The sequence below is a fragment of the Rousettus aegyptiacus genome, unplaced genomic scaffold (assembly GCF_014176215.1).
Source record: "Rousettus aegyptiacus isolate mRouAeg1 unplaced genomic scaffold, mRouAeg1.p scaffold_m13_p_3, whole genome shotgun sequence".
Lineage (NCBI taxonomy): Eukaryota > Metazoa > Chordata > Mammalia > Chiroptera > Pteropodidae > Rousettus > Rousettus aegyptiacus.
In genome coordinates, this window is record NW_023416306.1 from 79188882 (window position 1) to 79210243 (window position 21362).

General features: G+C 38.8%; 1 protein-coding gene across 16 annotated transcripts in view; it reads right to left on the reverse strand.

Moving 5' to 3' along the window:
* Nucleotides 1-21362, reverse strand: part of WNK2 (WNK lysine deficient protein kinase 2) — a 105618-nt gene that overhangs the window by 29789 nt on the left and 54467 nt on the right. For all 16 annotated transcript variants that reach the window (XR_001594568.2, XM_036239077.1, XM_016126018.2 and 13 more), the window contains 7 exons: nt 20558-20851; nt 19965-20005; nt 18925-19093; nt 18721-18837; nt 18177-18347; nt 17871-17916; nt 17256-17375 (listed from right to left, as the gene is read on the reverse strand). Coding sequence is in view for 15 of the 16 variants with exons in the window: in XM_036239077.1 (XP_036094970.1) it covers nt 17256-17375; nt 17871-17916; nt 18177-18347; nt 18721-18837; nt 18925-19093; nt 19965-20005; nt 20558-20851 (958 nt within the window). In the remaining variant the exon portion in view is untranslated. The remainder of the gene's footprint in view (nt 1-17255; nt 17376-17870; nt 17917-18176; nt 18348-18720; nt 18838-18924; nt 19094-19964; nt 20006-20557; nt 20852-21362) is intronic.

A 21362-nucleotide genomic window follows, 5' to 3' on the forward strand; every position in this document is an offset into this window, starting at 1 on the left:
GTATCCCTATGTTGTTCTTCTATCTTGAAGAGAAAGCATTCAAGATATCATCAATTAAGAATATTTGCTATTGTTTTAAAAATAGATATCCTTTGTCATATTAAAAAAAATAAGTTTTATACCTATATTCCTATCATTTAAAGTCATTAATGAATTTTGAATTTTATCGAATGCTTTCCTCCATCTATTGGGATGGTCAAATGTATCTTTAATCTGTGCCTCTGGCAACCACCATTCCACTCTCTGGTTCTGAGTTCAACTTTTTTTTTTTTTTTTTCCAGATCCCACATGTAATTAAGGTCAGTGTTTGTCTTTCTCTGGCTTATTTCACTTAGCATGACCTTCATGGTCATCCATGTTGTCACAAATAGCACAATTTTCTTTTTTAAAGCTGTATAATATTCCATTTACCACATTTTCTTTATCTATTCAAGTATTAACACTTTAGATTGTTTCCACGTCTTAGCTATCAGAATAATGTTGCAATGAACATATGGGTGAAGATGTCTCTTCAAGATAGTGACTTCATTTCTTTTGGCCATATACCCAGAAGTGAAATTGCTGGATCATATGATAGTTCTAGTTCTAATTTTTTGTGGAACTTCATACTATTTTTCATAATGGCTTTACCAGTTTACATTCCCATCCTCACAGGTATGAGGTGATATTTCATTATGGTTTTGAATTGTACTTCTCTGATGATTACTGATGTTGAGCTCCTTTCTAGGAACCTGTTCGCAAGTTGTATGTCTTCTTTGGAGATGGGTCTTTTTATGCCCTCTGCCCATTTTTTGATTTGATTATTTTTTGCTGCTTTTTTGTTATTGAGGTGTGTGAGTTCCTTACATATTTTATATATTAATCACTTATCAAATATATGACTTGCAAATATTTTCTCCCATTCTATAGGATGCCTTTTCATTTTGTTGTTTCTTTTGCTATGCAGAAGCTTTTTAGTTTGATATAGTCCTACTTATATTTGCTTTTGTTGCTTATGTTTTTGTGATCAGATCTAAAAAGTCACTGCCGAGACCAATATCAAGTAGCTTTTCCCCTATGTTTCCTTTAAGGATTTTAATGATATCAGGTCTTATATGTTTAAGTCTTTAATGTATTTTGCATTGATTTTTCTCTGAGTGGTGAGAAACAGGTCCACTTTCATTTATCTGCATGTGGATATCCAGTTTTCATAAAACCATTTATTGAAGAGACTATCTTTTTGTGTGTAACTGGCACCCTTACCATAGATTAATTGATCATGTGTGCATGGCTGTATTTCTGGGCTCTCAATTCTGTTCTATTGGTCTATGTATCTGTTTTTATGCCAGAACCATACTGGCATTGATTACTATAGCTTTGTAATATAGTTTGAAATTAGGAAATGAAGATGCCTCCACCTTTGTTCTTTTTCAAGATTACTTTGGTTATTTTGGGTCTTTTGTGATTCCATATTAATTTTAAGGTTGTTTTTCCTACATCTGTAAAAAAAAAAATGCTATTGAAATTTTGATAGGGATTGCATTGAATCTGTAGATGGCTTTAGGTAATATGGATATTTTAGTGATATTAATTCTTCCAATCCAAGAACACAGGATAGCTCCATTTACTTCAGTCTCTTTTATCAATATCTCATATTTTCAGTGACAGTCTTCATCTCGCCGGTGAAACTTATTTCTTAATTTATATTCCAAATAGTTCATTTTTAGTGTTTGAATATACAACTGATTTTTGCATGTTGATTTGCACCCTGCAACTTCACTGAGTTGATTTATTAGTTCTAAAATATTTTAGTGGAGTCTTTAAGGTTTTCTACAAATAAGATTATGTCATCTGCAAATAGAGAAACTTTTATTTTTCCTTTCTGATTTGGATGCCCATTTTTTATTCTTGTCTAACTGCTCTTGGGTAGGACTTCCAACATAATACTGAATAGAAGTGGTAAGAGTGGGCATCTTTGGTTTCTAATCTAAGAGAAAAAGCTTTCAGCTTTTCACCATTGGTATGATGTTAACTCTGGGCTCGTCACATATGGTCTTTATGTGTTAAGGTACATTCTTTTTATACCTTGTTTGTTGAGGTTTTTTTTTTTTTAATCATGAAAGGAAGTTGAATTTTGTCAAATGCTTTCTCTGCATCTATTGAGATGATTATGATTTAACCTTTCATTCTGTTAATGGGGTGTATCACATTTATTGGTTTGCTTATGTGGAACCATCTTTACATCTCAATAGTAAATGCCAGCCATGATTATAGCATATGATTCTTTTAATGTACTGTCGAATTCATTTTGCTAGTATTTTGTTGAGAATTTTTGCATATGTATTCATCTAGGTTAATAGACTGTAATTTTTTCTTGTAGTGTCCTTGTCTGGTTTTATCGAGGTAATGCTGGCCTGGTAAAATGAATGTGGAAGTGTTGCCTCCTCTTCAATTTTTCTGGAAAAATTTAGGAAGAATTGGCATTAATTCTTCTTTAAATGTTTGGCAGTGGTCACCAGTGAAGTTATTTAGTCTGGACTTTGCTTTGTTGGGAAATTATTGATTACAGATTTAGGTCCATTCGGATTTTCTATTTCTTCATGATTCGGTCTTGGTAGGTTATATGCTTTTAGGAATTTGTATTTTTTCCCTAGATTATCCAACACATTGTCGTATAATTGTTCATAGTAGTCTTATGATTCTTTGGTGTTACTGTGGTATCGCTTGTAAAGTTTCCTCTCTCATTTCAAATTTTATTTGAGTCCTTTTTTATTCTTAGTCTAGTTAAAGGTTTGTCAATTTTGCTTAACTTTTATTTTAAACAAACCAGTTTTTAGTTTCATTAATCTTTTCTATTGTTTTTCTAGTTTCCACTTCATTTATTTTTGCTCTTATCTTTGTTGTTTCCTTCTGCTAACTTTGGGCTTAGCTTGTTCTTCTTTTTCTAGTTCCTTCAGATATAAATTTAGGTTATTTGAGATCTTGATTCTTAATGTAGTATAAACTTTCCTATCAATACTGCTTTTGCTGCATCTCATAAGTTTCAGTATATTGTGTTTCCATTTATGTTTGTTTTAGGATATATTTCCCTTTTGATTTCTTCTTTGACTCATGGGTTATTCCAAAGTGTTGTTTAATATGCATGTATTCATGCATATTCCAGCTTTCCTCCTGTTATTGGTTCCCACTTCAGTTGGAAAACAGAACCTGCTATGATTTAAATGTTCATAAATTTGTTAAGACTTGTTTTGTGATTTAACGATCTGTCTTGGAGACTGTCCCATGTGCACTTAAGAAGAATGTATATCCTGCTGCTGTTGGGTGGAATGGTGTGTGTGTGTGCATATGTGTGTGTGTGTGTAATCTTAGGGCCACTTGTTCTAATGTCTAATATTTCCTTATTTATTTTCTGTCTGGATGCTATTTATTGTTGAAAGTGAGATACCGAAGTTCACTATTATTAGTGCATTGTTATCTATTTCTGCCTACAGATCTGTTAATACTTGCTTAACATATTTAGGTACTCTGAAGTCAGGTGCATATATATTTACAATTGTTATGTCCTCACAGTGAATTGATTCCTTTATTATTATATAATGACCTTCTTTGTCTCGTTACAGATTTTGACTTAAAGTATATATTTATCTCATATATCTATTCCTGCTCTTTTGGTTTACATCCACCTGAAATATATTTTTCCATCCTTCACTTTCCTATGTGTGTCATTAAAATTGAAATGAGTCTCTTGTAGAGAGTATATAGTTTTGTCTTGTGTTTTTAATCCATTCAGGTATTCTATATCTTTTGATTGGGGAACATAATCCATTTACATTTAATTACTGAAAAGGACTTATTATTGCCATTGCTTCCTTTCTCTTTATTATTTGTGTATCTATTCTAGGTATATGCTTTTTGATTACCATGAGGCTTACATTAAAAACGTTGCTATTAACAGTTTAAATTAACTGCGATCGCATATAAAAACTCTACACTTTTACTTACCCTGCACACATTTGATGTCTTTGATGATGCAAATTATCTTCTTATATTGTGCATCCATTAAAATTTACTGTAACTATAGTTACATTTAATATCTTTTTTAAACTTTTATACCAGAGTTAAGTGATTTACACAGTCATTATAATATTATTCGGAATGGCTACTTACTTTTACCAGTGAGTTTTACACTTTCATGTTATTAGTGTCCTTTCACTTCAGCTTGAAGAACTCTCTTTAGCATTTCTTGTAAAGAAGGCATAGTAGTGAGGAACTCCCTCAACTTTTGTTTGCCTAGGAAAGTCTTTATTTCTCCTTCATTTCTGAAGGACAGCTTTGCTAGTTATAGTCCTCTTATTTGAATGTTAGTTATTTCTTTCAGCACCTTGATTATATTGTTTCCACTCTCTCCTGGCCTGCAAAGTTTTTGCTGAGAAATCTGCTGAAAACCTTTTGGATATTCCCTAGTATGAAATGAGCTGGGTTTCCCTGCTCTCCCTGCCCCCCGCTGCTTTCAAAATTCTGTCTTTGGTTTATTATAGTTTCATTATAATTTGTCTTGATGAAGTCTTGTTTGGGTTGAATATGTATGGGGACCTATGAGATTCATGTACCTGGATGTGCGTATCTCTTCCTAGATTTGGGAATTTCTTAAATAAAAGCTTTCTGCCCTTTCACTCTCTCTTCTCCTTCTGGGACTCCCATAATACAAACAGTTGCTTTATGGTACCTTAGAATTCAAATAGGCTTTCTTCACATTTTTACATTCGCCTTTCTTTTTTCTCCTATGACTCGATAATTTCATATGATGTGTCTTCAAGTTCACATATTATTTCTTCTGCAAGTCTGATATCGGTACTCTTGCATTTTTCTTTCATTCATTATATTTTCAGCTCCAGAATTTTTGTTTGGTTCTTAATTTCCATTTCTCTGTTGAACTTCTCATATTTTTTTTCTGATTTTCTTGAGTTATCTAAATGTGATCTTTTAAAGCTCACCAAGCTTTCTTAAAGAAATTATTTCTAATCCTTTAGCAGTTAATAGGACTTTAATTCTTTGAGGTCACTTACTGAAAATTATTGCTTATTTGGTGATATCATGTTTCCTTGCATTTTCATGTTTCTTGTAGCTTTAGTTGAAATTTGTGCATACATGAAATGGTCATCCCTTCCAGATGTTAGATTGGTTTTGCTGGGGAAAGACCTTAACCTGTGATTGTGTTCAGGGACACCGGCCAGGTGGGATGTGGTGGTTCCAGCTATGGGGCAGGCCCAGCAGTATCATCTCTATGTAGTTCCAACAGCTGGGGTTAGCATTGGCAAAGATGGTCGGGGTCCTCAACTGCAGGTAGCTGCAGCAGCTGTGGGGGCTGTTGGGATCTTCAGTGGTGAAGGCTGCTGGGTACTTCCTGATCTTTTTCTCCCATGCGGGTGTGGTGGTTAAGGGGATCCCTCTTGGCACCAGGCTCAGCTGTGGGTACTCTCATAGTAGTGGTAGCACTGGTGTCTGATGTGCAGACACTCATGATGCAGAGATATAGAGTAGAGGTCTGGATGCAGTGTTCACAGACTGATGACTCCAGATCTGGGCACTGGCTAGCCCACAGCGGCCATGGCCCCAGTGCCTGAGGTGCATGAGTGTGGAGCTGCCATGGAGCTGAGGTTTGGAGTACGGGTACACCCAAAGCAGCCAGGGTTCTGGGCTCTGGCAATATGCACGGGGTTGGAGAAGGCAGCTGGCAGTCCTTGTACCCAAGTGGCATAACAGCAGCTCATTTGGAGGCTGGGGAGAAGGTGCAATAGCGTATCCCTCCTTGGAGCGGTCCATGGCAGCAATGGCTGTTGCTTACCTCAATGGTAAAAGCTGCCAATGTCTTCTGCAAAGCAGGCCACAGGGGTCCATGAAAACTAACACTGTGGGGTCCTCTGCTGTGAAATCTATGGAGAACTCATGGCTGTTTTGAGAGCTGTAGAGATCCCCAGCAGCAGAGAATGAAAGGTCCTCCACAGAGCAGCCCACTGGAAAGTGTGATGGCATTTGCCATGTGACTGATGCAGATACCTGCCCTTCTTTGCTCCTAGTTCTCCACTGATGTTTCAGCCATCTCCCCAGCAATCCTTTTTGTGTACTTATTCCCCACTTTTGCTCCACTGTGTTCCCACAGGATCTTAATTGGACTCTTGATCCCTCCCAGGGCTATTTCCATTTATCTTTAATCTGGGCAGAATTCTCCACTTATATGAACTCCATTTATTCTTTATCTTCTTCTCAACAATCATTACCTCTTTTCCAACATTTGGTGAGTCCACCTTACTTATTATTGTGAACATTTGTCAGTTTTTACTAAGCAGCATCAAGCCCCCTCCTTATTACATAACTGCACTCTGAATTTCCTCTGGATAAAGGAGTCAGTCTCTGCATTCCAGTCACTTGGATGCACAATTCCTATAGAGACAGATATAACTATTAGTTTTGCATAATGCAGTCAGGCCCAGAGCTTTGGCAACCTTCTGAAGAGTTAATTCCCTTTTCTGCCTGTACTTGAACCTGAAAGGCTATATGTTGAGCTGTTCCAGAAATCTTGCACCACAAAGGGTAAGTATGAGGTTTTTAATTAATGAATTAACTTTTTTATGTTTACGGCACTTTTGAAATTTCTTTTTTCTTCTTATGTAAGTTTGATAAGTGATATTTCTTTCCTTTTTAATCCCTGATATTGACTGTGCCTCTCTTATTCCTATAGTCATTCTCACCAGGGGCTTACCAATTTTGTTAGTCATTTCAAAAAACCAACTTCAAGCTTTGCTGATAATCTACTGTATGTTGGTTTTACATTTCATTAATTCATGCTCTTATCCATTTTATTTCTTCTCTTCTTTATTCGCATTCAATTTTCTTTTCTCTTTATAAAGTTTTATAATAAACATATTTTGGTTTTTCATTTTTAGCCTTTTATTCTTTCTAACTTAAAACATTTAAGGCTGCAAATTTCTGCAAATACAGCTTTAACCGTATCCCACATGTTTTGATATGTAATAGTTTCACTTGCATGATTTTCATATCATTATCATTTAGAATCTTTTTTTAATTTCCATTATAATTCTTCTTTGCTTCATGAGATTTTTATAAATACATTTCTTAACTGTCAAACATATAGGGACTTTTTAGGTATCTTATCTTCAAATTCTAGCTTACTTCCAACTGTAGTTAGAGAACATGCATTGAATGATTCAACTCTGTATTTGTTGAGACTGGCTTTGTGTCCTGCATATGACTAAGTTTAAAATATTCTATGTGGGCTTGATAAAACATGGGTACTCTTCAGTTCTTGGGCGTTCTATACATAGAATAAGACTGCTGATTTTATTGCTGAAATCCTTTATACTGATTGTTGTCTTCATGTTCTAAAGGTTAAAACTCCCATGATAATTATAGATTTATCAATTTCTTCATTTTGTTCTGTTAATTTTTGCTTTATATATTTTGAGACTGTTATTAAAGACACACAAATTTAGAATTATTATATCTTCCTGAAAAGCTAAGTCTTTCACCATTGTTTCGCCATAAAGTCTACTTTGCCTGACATAAAAAAGACCTACACTAGCTTTCTTTACTGTTAATCTTTTCTATCTTATATCTTAGTTTGTTAATCTTTGTTCTATTTTTTTCTACATTTGACAATCTTTGATATTTAGCTCATTTATACTTAATTTAATTATTGATCTATATGGATTAAAACTACCATCTGACAAATGACTCTCTGTGTGTTCATCATGTTTGGTGATGCTTTTCTCCCTTTTTGCCTTTTGTTTTTAAAAATTCTTCCCCATTCCATTCCATCACTATGAATGTGGAAGTTATCTGCTATTTTACAATTTACACAGTGGTATTCTGGAGATTATAATATCCATTCTTGATTTTGGCTCTCCCCGCTGACAATGCAAGAGCCCAGGATCTCTGTAAGTACAATTCTCTCCCCTTGATAAATATGCCCTTACCTTCATGTATTTTAACACAACAAACATATTTCAAATCTCAGAAGACATTATGTTTTTATATAGTCAACATTCCTCTAGACCTACCCATGTATTTAAAATTCGATTACTTTTATTCCCTCCTGCATTTCTGAACTTCCATTTGGGGGTTACTATTCTTTTGCCTAAAAATATCCCCTCTGTCTTTAGTTGAGATGTGCAGGTGATGAATCCTTTTAGTCTTTATTTCATCTTCATCAGTGTAGGATCCTATCACCACGTAGAGATTCAAGGCTGGCACTTATTTTCTTCAACACTCAGGATAACAATATTCCTTGGTCTGCTGGCAAACATTTCCACTATGGAGACAGGAGCTGTCCTATCATTCTTGCTTCTTTAAAGATACTTGCTTTTTCTTGTCTCTGGTTGTAAGCACTTAAACTATAATATATTTAAGTATGGTTTTTCTCCCTCTCAAGAGCTTGAAGGGTCTTCTTGAATTTTTGCTTAAGGTCCTTCAATTCTCTGTATTATCTTCTCAGTCTTGACTGTGTTTCATTCTTCTACTTCCTGGAACCCCAATTATGTCATCTTTGACCATCTCAAGGTAACTCCCTTTTTCTTAGCTCCTCTTTTGTATCTTCCATCATTTTAAACATCCTTATCTTACTCTATACATTTTGAGTTACATTTTAGTTTGCTAATTCTTTCTCCAGCAGTGTACGAACCAGTGAGATCTCAATCTTAACTACTATATCTTTCAGTTCTAGAATTTCCATTTAGGTTTCCTTCTCTTTTTTAATATAGTTTTCAATTCTTTGCCAAAAACTTCACTCTAGTCACTTATTATTATTATTATTATTATTATTATTATTATTATTATTATTTTTATTTTAACACAGTAAACAGACATAGTTATCTGGTATCTCCACTATTTGATGCTTTTGAGAGTCTGCTTTCTGTTACTGTTATTTGGTTTTTAACCACTATGTTGAAGTATAACTGACATTGTCTTGATTATTATAGTTTTAAAATTATCCTTGAAATCAGAGTGTTAAGTGTTCCAATTTATTTCTGTTTCCAAATTCCAACATCTTTTCCATTTTCACATGAAACTGAGAATCTGTTTTTCAACTGCTACAAAGACTTCTGAGATTCTGATGGCAGCAGCATAGAATCTGTTGATCAACCGAGGAAGAATTAACACTATAACAATATTGTGTCTTCTGACTCATGAACAAGGTACTTGCTTAGGCCTAATTTAGTTTCTATCTGCATAGTTTTAGTTTTCACTGTACAGATTTTACAGCTATCTTATTAGGCTTAACCCTAAATAGTTCATCTATTATAAAGAGCTGCTGTTTTAAATTTCAATTTTTGATTGTTGCTAATGCTTAGAAAATACAACAGATTTTTGTACATTGATCACATATCCAACAACCTAGCTCACTTGTTGGTTCTGGCAGGTTTTTTTGGAAATTCCATTGGATTTTCTACACAATCATGTTGTCTATAAATAAGGACAGCTTCAGTGTTTTGTTCCAACCTTCATGTCTTTGATTCCCTTTTCTTGATTTACTGCACTGCCTACAGTCTCCAGTACAATGATGAATAGAAGTTGTGAGAGTGACATCTTTGCCTTATGAATATTTTGGGGAGAAAGCTGTCAGTCTTTCACCATTGAGTATGATGTTAGTTGTAGAGTTTTATACAGTCTCTTGATCAAGTTGATGAAGTTCCCTTCTATTCTGTTTGCTGCTGAGGATGTTTATAGTTGTTAAACTTTGTCAAATGCCTTTTCTGCATTTAATGAGATAATCATCTGAATTTTTTTCTAGTTTATCAATACGGTGAATTACATTCCTTTCCTATAGCCATTTGAACATAGGAAATGAAGTTGTAATAACTATCTTAATAAGCCTATCCGCAAATTCTAACAACTGTGTTAGCTATGGATAGGTTAGAATACGGATTTTTCTCATATTGTCCTTCTAGGTAATTTTGATTAAATATCAATGTAAAATTTACCATCCTGGGCATTGGATGAATGTATATGTTGATAAACATTCTTTGTTGTGGGATGCAGTTAAGCTACTCTAAGATGACTTGATCTTTTCAGATCTTGCTTTTAAGATTTGTTAGGTCGGACGAGAGTTAGTCTAGGGCTAATTGTTCATAACTGAGGCAAGGCCCTTCTCAGTATGAGTTCTAGTACCATTCCTTCTAACCATCTGAGGTGGTTTATTTTGTGGCATTAGTTAGTTTCCTCATGCACAGTACTCTGCAGAAAAATCAAAGGGAATGTGTCAATCTCCAGACTTTGGTTTGTTCTTCTTGCTCCTTTCCAGAACTCTACCCTTCAAACTCTTGTCACTAGATTTTCCTAGACTCTTGGGTTGGTCTCCTGACCACGGAAAATCTGATGAGCTCTGCCTGGGTCCCTCTCGTTCTCTCTGCTCTGTGGCATGGAATCCTTCTCAGAGCAGTCGGCTGAGATAATTGTAGCCTTTCAGTCTTGCAAGGAAGGATCAATGTCCTTTGTCTTGTGTTCGAAGTCTTGAAAAACATTGTTTTATAAATTTGTATGCCTTTTTAGTTGTTTTCTGAGGGAGAATAAATCTAGTACCTATTGTTCCATCTCGGCCTAAAGTAGAAGTGTGAGAATCTCTTTTGTTGACTGTTGTTGCTGCTGCTTCTCTTTCATGCTATTTTGCCTCGTTGTCTGCCTGTTATTTTTTTCAGCATATATAAACTTTTTTTCACTTTTTAAATTATCAAACAGTAAAATAGAAACACATATATCCATATAATTACTACCACAATCAGAATACAGAACAATTCCAACACCCCAAAACAACTTCCTTGTTTGCTATCTCTTTATAGTCATACTCTCCCTCTCCCCTTAACTCTTGGGAAACATTGCCTATTCTTTATTACTATAGTTTTTTTTTTTTTTTTAAACTGTCATTATAAATGAGATGGTACAGTATGTAGCCTTTTGAGACTGGCTTCTTTTCACTCAGTATGACTTTGAGGTTCACTCATGTTGTTGCTTGTATCAAACATTTCTTTTTCAAAACACCATAGTTTGTCTAGCCACCTACCGGAGGATATTTGGGTTGTTTCCAGTTGGGGCAATTAGGCAATTATGCACGTAACTGCTAATAATCATTCATACACAGGTGTTTAAGTGAACATGAATTTTCATTTCTCTAGGATAAATATTGAAGAGTTAATCTGTTGTCATACATTTAGTGTATCTTTATTTTTAAAATACTAAAGTGTTTTCCAGAATAGGCGTACCATTTTGCATCCCCAACAGCAATTTATGAGATCTAGTTGTTCCAAATCCATACCAAGACTTGATGTTGTTAGGTTAGCCATTCTAACAAGTGTACAGAGGTCCTTTTCACTGTGTCTTTAATTTGCACTTCCCTAGTGGTCAATGACACTAAATATTTTTTGATATGCTTAACTGCCATCCTTGTATCCTTTTTGGCAAAGACTCTGTTCAAGTACATTGTCCATTTTTTAATTGTATTGTTTTATTATTGAGTTTTGATAGTTCTTTACATATTTCAGGAATAAATACTATGCTGAATATATGATTTGCAATTATTTTCTCCCAGTCTGTAGCTTGTCTTTTCATTCTCTTAACAGTAGTTTTCACAGAGCAAAAGGCTTTTCTTTGGACAATGTCTGGTTTATCCATTTTCTTCTTTTATAGATCATGCTTTTGGTATCAGGTTTAAGAAATCCCTGGCACAGGTCACAAATATTTTCTCCAATATTTTCTTCTAAAAGTTATATAGTTTTACATCTTATATTTGGATATATAATGTACTTTCAATTAATTTTTGTATAAGATGCCAAGTGTGGGTCAAGGTTCAATTATTGGATATGGGTTGACCAACTGCTTCAACATTATTTATGGAAAAGACTATCCTTTCTCCATTAAATTGCTTTTGCATCTTTGTCAAAAATCAAATGGCAACATTTGTATGGGTCCATTTCTGGGCTCTCTCTTCTGTTCCATTGATCTATGTGCCAATTCTTTTGCCAAAACTACATTGTTTGGATCACTGTAACATCATAGTAAGTCTTAATATTAGGTAGTGTGGTTCTTCTAATTTGATTCTCTTTCAAAACTGCTTTAGCTATGTCAATTACCTTTACACGTCTATATAAATTTTAGAGTCAACTTGTCTATATATGCAAAAATATCCTGTTTGAATTGTTATTGGTATTGCATTAAATCTTTACATCACTTTGGGGAGAACTAGTGTTTTTACTGTGTCTTCATTTATTTAAGTCATCTTTGATTCATTTCAGCAGTATTTTATAGTTTTCAACATACAGAGTCTATATGTTTTGTTAAATTTATAGCTGTGTATTACTTTCTTTGGAGCTGCTATAAATGGTATTGTTTCAAAATTTTAGTTATCAATTGTTCACTGTCATAACATGCAATATAGTTATTTTGTATACATTTTGTATACTATGTATCCTGTGATCTTGCTAAATTCACTAATTGGTTCTAGGATTTTAGCATCCTTATGAGTTTTTCTATATAAAATCATATTCCTGTAAATAGAGACAGTTTTATTTCTTCCTTTTCAACCCTCATGCCTTTTTTTTTTTTTTTTTTTTTAGCCCATGTGGAATCTGGCTAAGATTTCTAGTTCATTGTTGAATAGAAATGGAGAGAGGGGACATCTCTCAATCTCAGGGAGAACACATTTGGCTTTTCAGCACTAAATATCATGTTAGCTGTTAGTTTTCTGTGGCTATCTTTTATCAGGTTGAGGAAGTTCCCTTGTGCTCAGTTTGCTGAGAATTTTCGTCATGAATGAATGTCATATTTTATCAAATACTTTTTCTCTATGAACTAATATCATGTATGTGTCTTTCTCTTTGTAGGGAAGTTCTCATTAATCTGATAATTAATTTTTTAATACTGCCTTCCCTGGATATACTCTATTTTGTTGTAGTATATTGCTCTTTTTATATATTGCTGGATTTGACTTGTTAATATTTTACTCAGACTATTTTTCCCTTCTATGTCCATGAGAGATTTTGGTCAGTCATTCTCTTTTTACTGTCATTGTCTGGTTTTTATATCAGGTCAATGCTGGCCTCATAATATAATTTGAAAAGTATTCCTTCCTCTTCTATTTTATGGAAGAAATTGTGTAGAATTGGTGTTTTTTGCTATTTTAAAGGGTTTGATAAAATTTGCCAGTGAAACCATTTGGGGCTGGAAAATTCTTTTAGGGAAGATTTTTCATTGGAAACTCAATCTCATTGATAGGTATTGAAGAGTTTAGGTTATCTATTCCATCTTTAATGAGTATTCATAGTTTTTGGTTTTCGTGGAATTAGTTTCTTTCATTAAATTGTCAAATTTATGTATATAGGTTTGTTCATAGTATTCCACAATTGTTATCCTTTTATGCAGGGTCTGTAGTGATATCCTCTTTTATTCCAGATATTGGTATTTCGAGTTTTTTTCTGATAAAGCTTACAAGAGGCTTATCATTTTATTTTTTTTCTAAAGAATCAATTTAATGTTTCACTGGGTTTTTTTTTTTATTACTTTCAAAATTCACTGGTTTCTGCTTTTATCTTTATTTCTTTCCTTCTCCTTACTTTGGATTTTGTTCTAGTTTTTCTGGTTTCTTAAGATGGAATCTTAGGTTATTGATTTGAGACCTCTTTCTTTATCTAGCCAGTTTAGTGCTATAAATTTCCCTCTACTGCTTTAGCTGCATCCCACACGTTTTATGTTGTATTTTCATTCTTGATCATTTCAAAATGTTCCTAATTTTCATGAGACTTTTCTTTGATTTACAGATTTAGAAGTATTATTTAATTTTAAAGTGTTTGAAATTTGTGTTATATTCGTTATTGATTTCTAGTGTATTACATGATATGAGAAGACATATTTGGTATAACTTCAATCCTTTTAAATTTGTTAAAACTTGTTGTATAACTCAGGATATGGTAATTGGTCCATATGCACTTGAAAAGAATACGTTGTTGTTGGGTGTAGTGTTCTATGTCAATTTGATAATGATGTTCAGATCCTCTAAATACTTGCTGATATTCTGTCTACTAGTTTTATCTATTACCAAAAGAAGAGCATTGAAGTCTCAAACTATAATTATGGATGTGTCTATATCTCCATTCAAAATAAAGAAGTCAGGGTTCTGAAGCTCTGTTACTAGGTGCATACATATTTAGGACTGTTATGTCATCTTGATGAATTGACCCTTTTGTAAATATATAATGTTTCTTTGATTTGGGGTAACTTTTTTTGCTCTAAAGTATATTTTGTCTGATATTAAATACTACTGCAGCAATATTTTGATTATTGTTTGCATGATATGTCTTTTACCATCCTTTTTCTCTTAAACCTACTCATATCGTTATATTTGAAGTTTCCTGTAGACAGCAAATACTTAGATCAAGTATTTTGTTTAAATCCATTTTCACAATCTGTCCTTTTTAAATCCTGGGCTTTCTTTTTAGATTATTTGAATTTTTTTCATATTCTTTCTTAGTTTATCCATGATGATTTTGACTATATTTCTTTCCATTTCCTTCATTTGATGAGTAATTTCTGATTGCATTGACTGGATTAGATTAGACTAGATTTTGAATATTATGATATTTTAAGTTTGTTTAAATTCTATGGTGAATGTTGATATTTTTGCTTTAGCAGGTAATACACCTGGTTAGGTTCAAGCTGCAAGTTGCACCCCATCTTCTATGAGCTGTGCTACACTATCAGTTCAGTTATGTGTCTCTGCTATACTAATCTGATCTGAAACATGTGTGTACCACTCAGGGGGCACATTTCCCGAATTCTCAAAGAACTATTCCTTGCATCAATTGGCTAAAGTATTTAGTTAGATTCAGTGGAGAAAAGGGGCGATGAGGTGTGCATATACCATATGACCAAAACCAGGACTCTCTATCTATTTTTTACTATGTGTCAAATACTGTGTTCACAAATTTGTTTGTACAAGTAATGTGGGGTCCAGAATGGCGCCATCTTCCTACAAAAATAAACTGTGCACTTCCAACTTAGTACATGGCACTCCAAGATTCTCTTCCTAAGGGCACCACGCTCTGAGGTAGCTCCTTTCTCTGCCTGGCCTACTTCAAGGTACATCTTCCTTCTGCAGCATAACCCTCCAGCAGGGCCAGCCTCCTGGCCTGGGGCTCTGAGCCCTTCTCTCTAGTCTGGTGAGCTGTCGAAGCATCAACACTTGGCCTTTTAGCTATCTTGCAGGAATAAAAAATGCCCCCAAGGAAACAGACCAATACTGGGTTCACCTCCTCTAAATCCCAACCTGATAACTTTCCTGTCTTCAGTTTTCCCGAATACCTTCAAGCAGATGATCTTTATAATTCATCCAACTTTTTTGGTCATCCTCAGTAAATGGTTAATCCAAATTAACAGATCTACTATCATATAAGTGCCCATCTCCTTTTTCTTTTTTTAATAAAGAAACTGACTCTGAAAAGTTTCCTGAGGTGGGTACATAGATGAACTAAGGTATAACTCCAGCCATGTCCTCTTAACCACTAAACCATACTGAAAACTAGATTTTATAAGGATTTTTCTCCCCCAGTTAATTGGGTGTGTATGTATCAAACTCAAAAATGAATACATGAACATATTCTTATTTTAAAATTGTGCCACTGTAGCCAGTGCTGCTTCTCCCTTGATCCCTTAGTCCAGGTCAGGCCAGGCCCTTTACCAGAGGTCACGAGGTCTGTCTGTGGCTTCACTGGGGGTTATGAGGCTGACCTTTTCCCCATGGGAATGATTCTCCAAAGGTATAATGGAAGTCACTAGAAACACATGATACAACCATTAAAAATGATTTACATATATTTTTCATGAATATACAGTAGTCCATCTACATGGGATTCACTGTCAGACCCCCAATGGGTGCCAAAACCGTGGACAGCACCAAAGACTATGTACACTGTTTTCTCCTGTACACATATACCTACAATAAGTTTAATTTATAAATTAGGTGCAGTAAGATTAAAAACAATAACATAATAAAATAGAATGATTAAATAATGTACTATAATAAAAGTATGTGACTGTGGTCTCTCAGCAAACTCTTCACAATTTCACAGCAACTTCGTTCTTACCGTAGAGCCTAGCAACCTCAGTATGCAATCTTTGATCTCTCCTTATTAAGTCAAGAAATGTTCACCTTTTCACTTAAAAGACACTTTACAGCTTCTCTTTGGCATATCTGAATCACTAGCATCACTATTCTTGCACTTCGGGGCCATTATTATGTAAAATAAGGTGACCTGAACACAAATGCTATGATACCCCATCAGTCAATCCGATAACCTAGACGGCTACTAAGTGACTAAGGGGCAGGGAGTGTGTACAGAGTGAGTATGCCGAACAAAGGGATGATTCACATCCAGGGCAAGATGAAGCAGGATGTCACAAAATTTCAACATGCTACTCAGAATCGTGCACAATTTAAAAAGTATAAATTATTTATTTCTGGGATTTTCCATTTAATATTTTTGGACCATGGTTAAGTGCAGGTAACTAAAACCACAAAAAGTGAAAATGTGGATGAGCCTACTATACTACCAAGTTAGGTCAAGTTATATAATCATCGGGAACTTTTTCCTGCCATCTAATAGAGAATTAAAGCTTTAATCTGTTTAAGTGGTTATTTTCAGCCTCCCAAGGTACTACAAAATGAGGATTTAATGAAAAGCTCCAACAGCAAGCTTGCTGGCATCTGTCTACACAGGTGCGGAGTGTCAATTTCTGAGTGTCAATTTCCTTGGTGACAATTTAAAATCAGCACTACAAGGGATTTTCCCACCCTAAAACAAAAAGAACAAGCAGAGCATCTCTGCAAGTGGGAAGGGGCAGGGAGTTAGGAGTTTCAAGATGACACTGGAAAAAAGAGCAGGGGCAGAGCCCTTTCAGCACACACCAGTGCAGCCCCTTTGTGTTACCTGTACAGCAAAGGCGGCCAGCAGGCCCAAGCCGAGTGCTGCTTTCACTTGTGTCATTTGGTAGAAAACCTACACAGGGAGGGATATAGCCCCACAGGGAGCCCTTGGCTTTGGGATGACAGTGTGGGGCAAGCTCCTTGCATTTCACTGTGCACACAGCTCTGGCCAGTGAATTGTGAGTGTTAAGTAAAGGCAGCCTGAGGACCACAGGGTGTGGAATAATACATGGCAGAGATGAGAAGCACCGAGGTACTGGACAAGAGGACCTGGGGTTCTGGCCACTCCTACCTGGGCTGGCTTCTGGCTGCAGGGAGCTCAGAGGAGGTGGGGGTGAAGATTCGGGGGCTTCTGCTGCTGGGTGTTCAGCTACTGGACAGATGATGAACCATCTCTTCCCAGTGTGCAGTACTAAAAGGCAGGACAAAAACAGCTGGTGAGAGCGAGTGTGTTTCTCCCGAGCCAGTGTGACTCTCATAGCTGGCACCATACCTGCCATAGGAGGGGCTCTGGGGAACTCACCTCACACCAGTGAGGGGATATGCAGCCTGCTCAGGGGTTCCTTGCTCACAGCTAAAGGACTTCACAAGCACCCTCAGCACAGACTCAGTTCCCAGGATGCCCAAGATACCATTGGTGAAAGGATAACGCTGGCCAAGGGACTAGCAGGCAGCGGCAAGTTCATACCCTGCTCAGTCCACACCTGAGCCAGGCAGGGCAGCCATCCCAGGGTGGTGGAAAGACTCGCCACATGCTCCAACAATCCCCCCAGTATGATGGTCAATCCCCATAACAATATACTCAATGGGACACTTAAAAAACCTGCTGGGAGACAGAAGAGACAATGACAGAACTGTCTCCTCCAGGGTGAGCCTGGTGAAGGTGTGGCCCGAGAGGCAGACATACCATTCTGCTGATACACTGGGGCATTTGCTTGGGACTGGCGACTCTCCTGAGGGAAGTAAAGGGTGAGAAATCAGCAGACTGTATGGACCAAGAAGTGAGAGGACAACATGGCCTCAAAACATCCAAGAGACTCAGAGTTCAGGCGCTGCCAACTGAACTAAAGGTGCCCACTTCCCAGCCACCTCACCCCACGCCACACACCATGTAGGCTCCTAGAGCAGGCGTACAATATCCCAGAACTGTTCTCAGAGCCTGGAGCTAGGGGTAAGCAGGCTGGTCTCGCAGGAACCCAGCATCCTGACTCACCTCCCCAGCGCCCAGACCACAGGTACTGAGGGGTGGCGGGCTTGCCCCAGGGTCAGAGCCACGGTCCACATCTGTGTCCTCACTGAGCATGTCCTCCGCCTTGTCCATGATGTCCTTCATCTGCTCGATGAATGTCTCCCGCTCAGCCTGCAGGATGAAGTCATGCTCCACCTGAAACAGCACACACAGCCCTGCTGGTAGGGATACACCACACGCCTGCCAGGTCCTTACTGATTGATTTGCTTGACTTCTCCTCTGTTCTAACCCCCAGAGGGGTGACATGCATGGCCAGAGGACCTGGTTCCCAGGGCCTGCACAGCTCAGCGAGAAAAGCCATGGCTTGAGAAGCAGGCCCTTCGGGTGATAGGCCAACACTGCCTGGAGCAGGCAGCCACCTGCGGAGGCTGGAGGATGAGGAAAACTGGCAGCAAACATTCCCCTCAGCAAAGCTGGCAGAGAAGTACCCAAGGGATACAGAGGAGACAGCTGCACCAACCCAAGGGAAGTGCCACTATTCAATCGACCTAGCAGGATGCCCACTTACCATGTAGGTGGCAATCTCATCAGGTGCATCCCCATCCAGGTCGAACTTGAATGTCACCATCTTGTGGTTGTGTGTCTCCAGCTGACACTCCACCATCTTGTCACCCGTGTTGCAAACCTACGGAACACTGGGGTGGTGAGGCCAGGGAGGAGACTGCTCCCAGCCAGCCATGCACCCACCGGCCCACCACGCGTGGCTCCTCACATTCAGGATGGTCAGCCGGGGACGGCTGGTCCTCTCCTGGCGCGAGCGCGTGCGCGTGGATCTGCGGTGATGTTTCCTGGAGGGCTTGCCTTCCAATTTCCCCCCACCAAATGTGCCCTCACAGCTGTCACTCAGCTCTCTTCCAGAAGTGACGTCAGAACCTCCATAGCTGGAAAACCAAGAATGTTACTGCACCCACAGAAACGACCTGCAATGCAAGCTAGCCTCACAGGGGAAGTTTGGCTTTTCAGGAAATTGCCAGAAGCTTTAGAATCTGAGTGTAGTCAGCTGGAAAACCCATTCCCAGCAGAGAAACCTCCAAGCCCACAGCCCCTTCTCCCTGTCCTGGGTGTACTGAGGTTATGGGGGACGCATGGGCTTTCGGACCCGGGACCTTGGCACTCTCAGCCTCCTGACCAGTGAAGCAGGCCCAACATTCTTATGGTAAACATCAGGATTAAGAAACAATCCTCTCCCATGCCTCAGTTTCCTTATCTGTGCAACAATAGGAACATGTCAACTATTTGGAGCTGTGGCAGGATTGGAGGAGAGTTTGCAGAGTGGCAAGTTTGGTGCTGATGCACCAGTGGGTGGGACGCAGGGTAACTTCCTATAACTAGTTCCCTCCCAAACATAGCATGCCTGCCTCATGACTGGAAGACTATAGGTACCCGACAGCTGAGGCACCAAGGAACCCAGGGTGTGGGCTGAACTCTGTCATGCCCTTCCAGCCTCCCCCCTAGCCCCCTGACCTGCTGACTCTGTCCACGCCTCTCCCCTCTGGAACATCCTCGGCACCATAGCCTGGCACGAGGACCCAGAACACAGCTGGGAACATCTAACAACCAAATTTCAACAACTGCCAACAAAAACCCCAGAGGAACTTCCCAAAGCTCCACTAGGCCAGGCTTCAAACTGGTAATATTGTTAGAAGCCCTGACACATGAGGGCAAAGCAAGACAGGATCCCTGTGACATGGCAGCAGGCAGGCTGAGTTGGCATGAGGACCCATGCTGTCTCCTTCCCCGCTGAGCCATTACCTCTCACAGTTCTGCAGGAGGCTGGGCTGCTTGTCCTGCTCCTGAAATAAAAACCACAGGAAAGAGGATGGGTCACATTTGCTCCCTAAGGGCACAGCTACCTGCAGCCTGCTATCTTCCCACCTCTGTGACCCAGCCCACTAACCACTCCCTTCTGACTACAGCAAGGAGACCATGTAGAATGGTGGGTGTGAAGTTTTTATCTTGTTGGAGCAGAATCCTAAAAGCTGGAGCCCTTCTCTTTCCAAATGCTAACCCACTTTGACCATCCTTGTGAGGGAACACATGGACCCAGGAAGGCTTGTCGCAGGCTGTCCCATCACCTATGAGGGAAAGCACTCTAAAGCCAAGTGTAAAAATTACACCTTCCACCAGGATGTGCATTTGAAGGAAAATGTGACATCTGGGGACAGTGGAGGAAGATAAGAACAACACCTGTGGTTGTCCCAGGGCACATGCTTCCACTTTCCCCAGAGCAACCCGACTTCTAGGGCTGAGACCCAAGGTCATCATGAAGGGGGGCTGCTGTGATGGTGGGGCCAGGTATTACAGTGACACGCTGGGGACCTAGCCCTGGAGGGGAGGGCACACACCTCAGGGGCTGGCTCCACAGTCAGCTGGACAGCCGGGCAGGAGCTGGAGATTCCAGGCCCACTAGGCAGTGGCAGGTTAGCAGGTGGCAGGAGCGTAGTGGTCTGGACAGGCAAGCTCTGAGCAGTAGCCACCATTGTGGGGGCCAGGGAGCCAGGGAGCTGAGGCAGGAGCTCGGGGACAACAGGCGGCAACACTTCAGGCACAGGAGGGGAGAGGATGGTGGCTGGAGTGGGCACCGTGGGGACCTGGGCAGTGACATCCACAGCATATGGAGGTGGGTGGCCAAGCAGGATCTGGGGCACAGACGACAAGGATGCAAGTCAGGATGCCATCACCATCCTTGAGGGGCCATGGGCATCCTGGGGCAAAGCAAGTGCTTCTCTGTCCACACAGGTGAGAATACCTGGGGTGCAGGTGTCACAGCATTCCCCTTCAATGAGCCCACAACCCCCACCAGCAAGTTCTAGCCATGTTTGTACACATGTTTATCAGAAACAAACAAGAATGGACATTCTCAGGTCCCCACTCGTACAAAATCTAACCTAAAACCACACTTTACATACACACCTCTGAGTCAGGCTAAGAAACCTTAAGTATGATCACTCAGCACCAACTGCAGGGCCACTAAGGCACCTGGCCCTGACCCCTGCTTCCTGAAGAAGAGGCCCTGGACCTTGGTCTTCCATGGGCAACCTGGGCAGTGGGCCTGACTCCTTATTGTTCTCTTTAAAAGCTCTCAGTGGAAACACTGACAAGGAGAAAGAAGGCCCAAAACTGAAAGTGCAGGAGACTCTATCCTGCCCC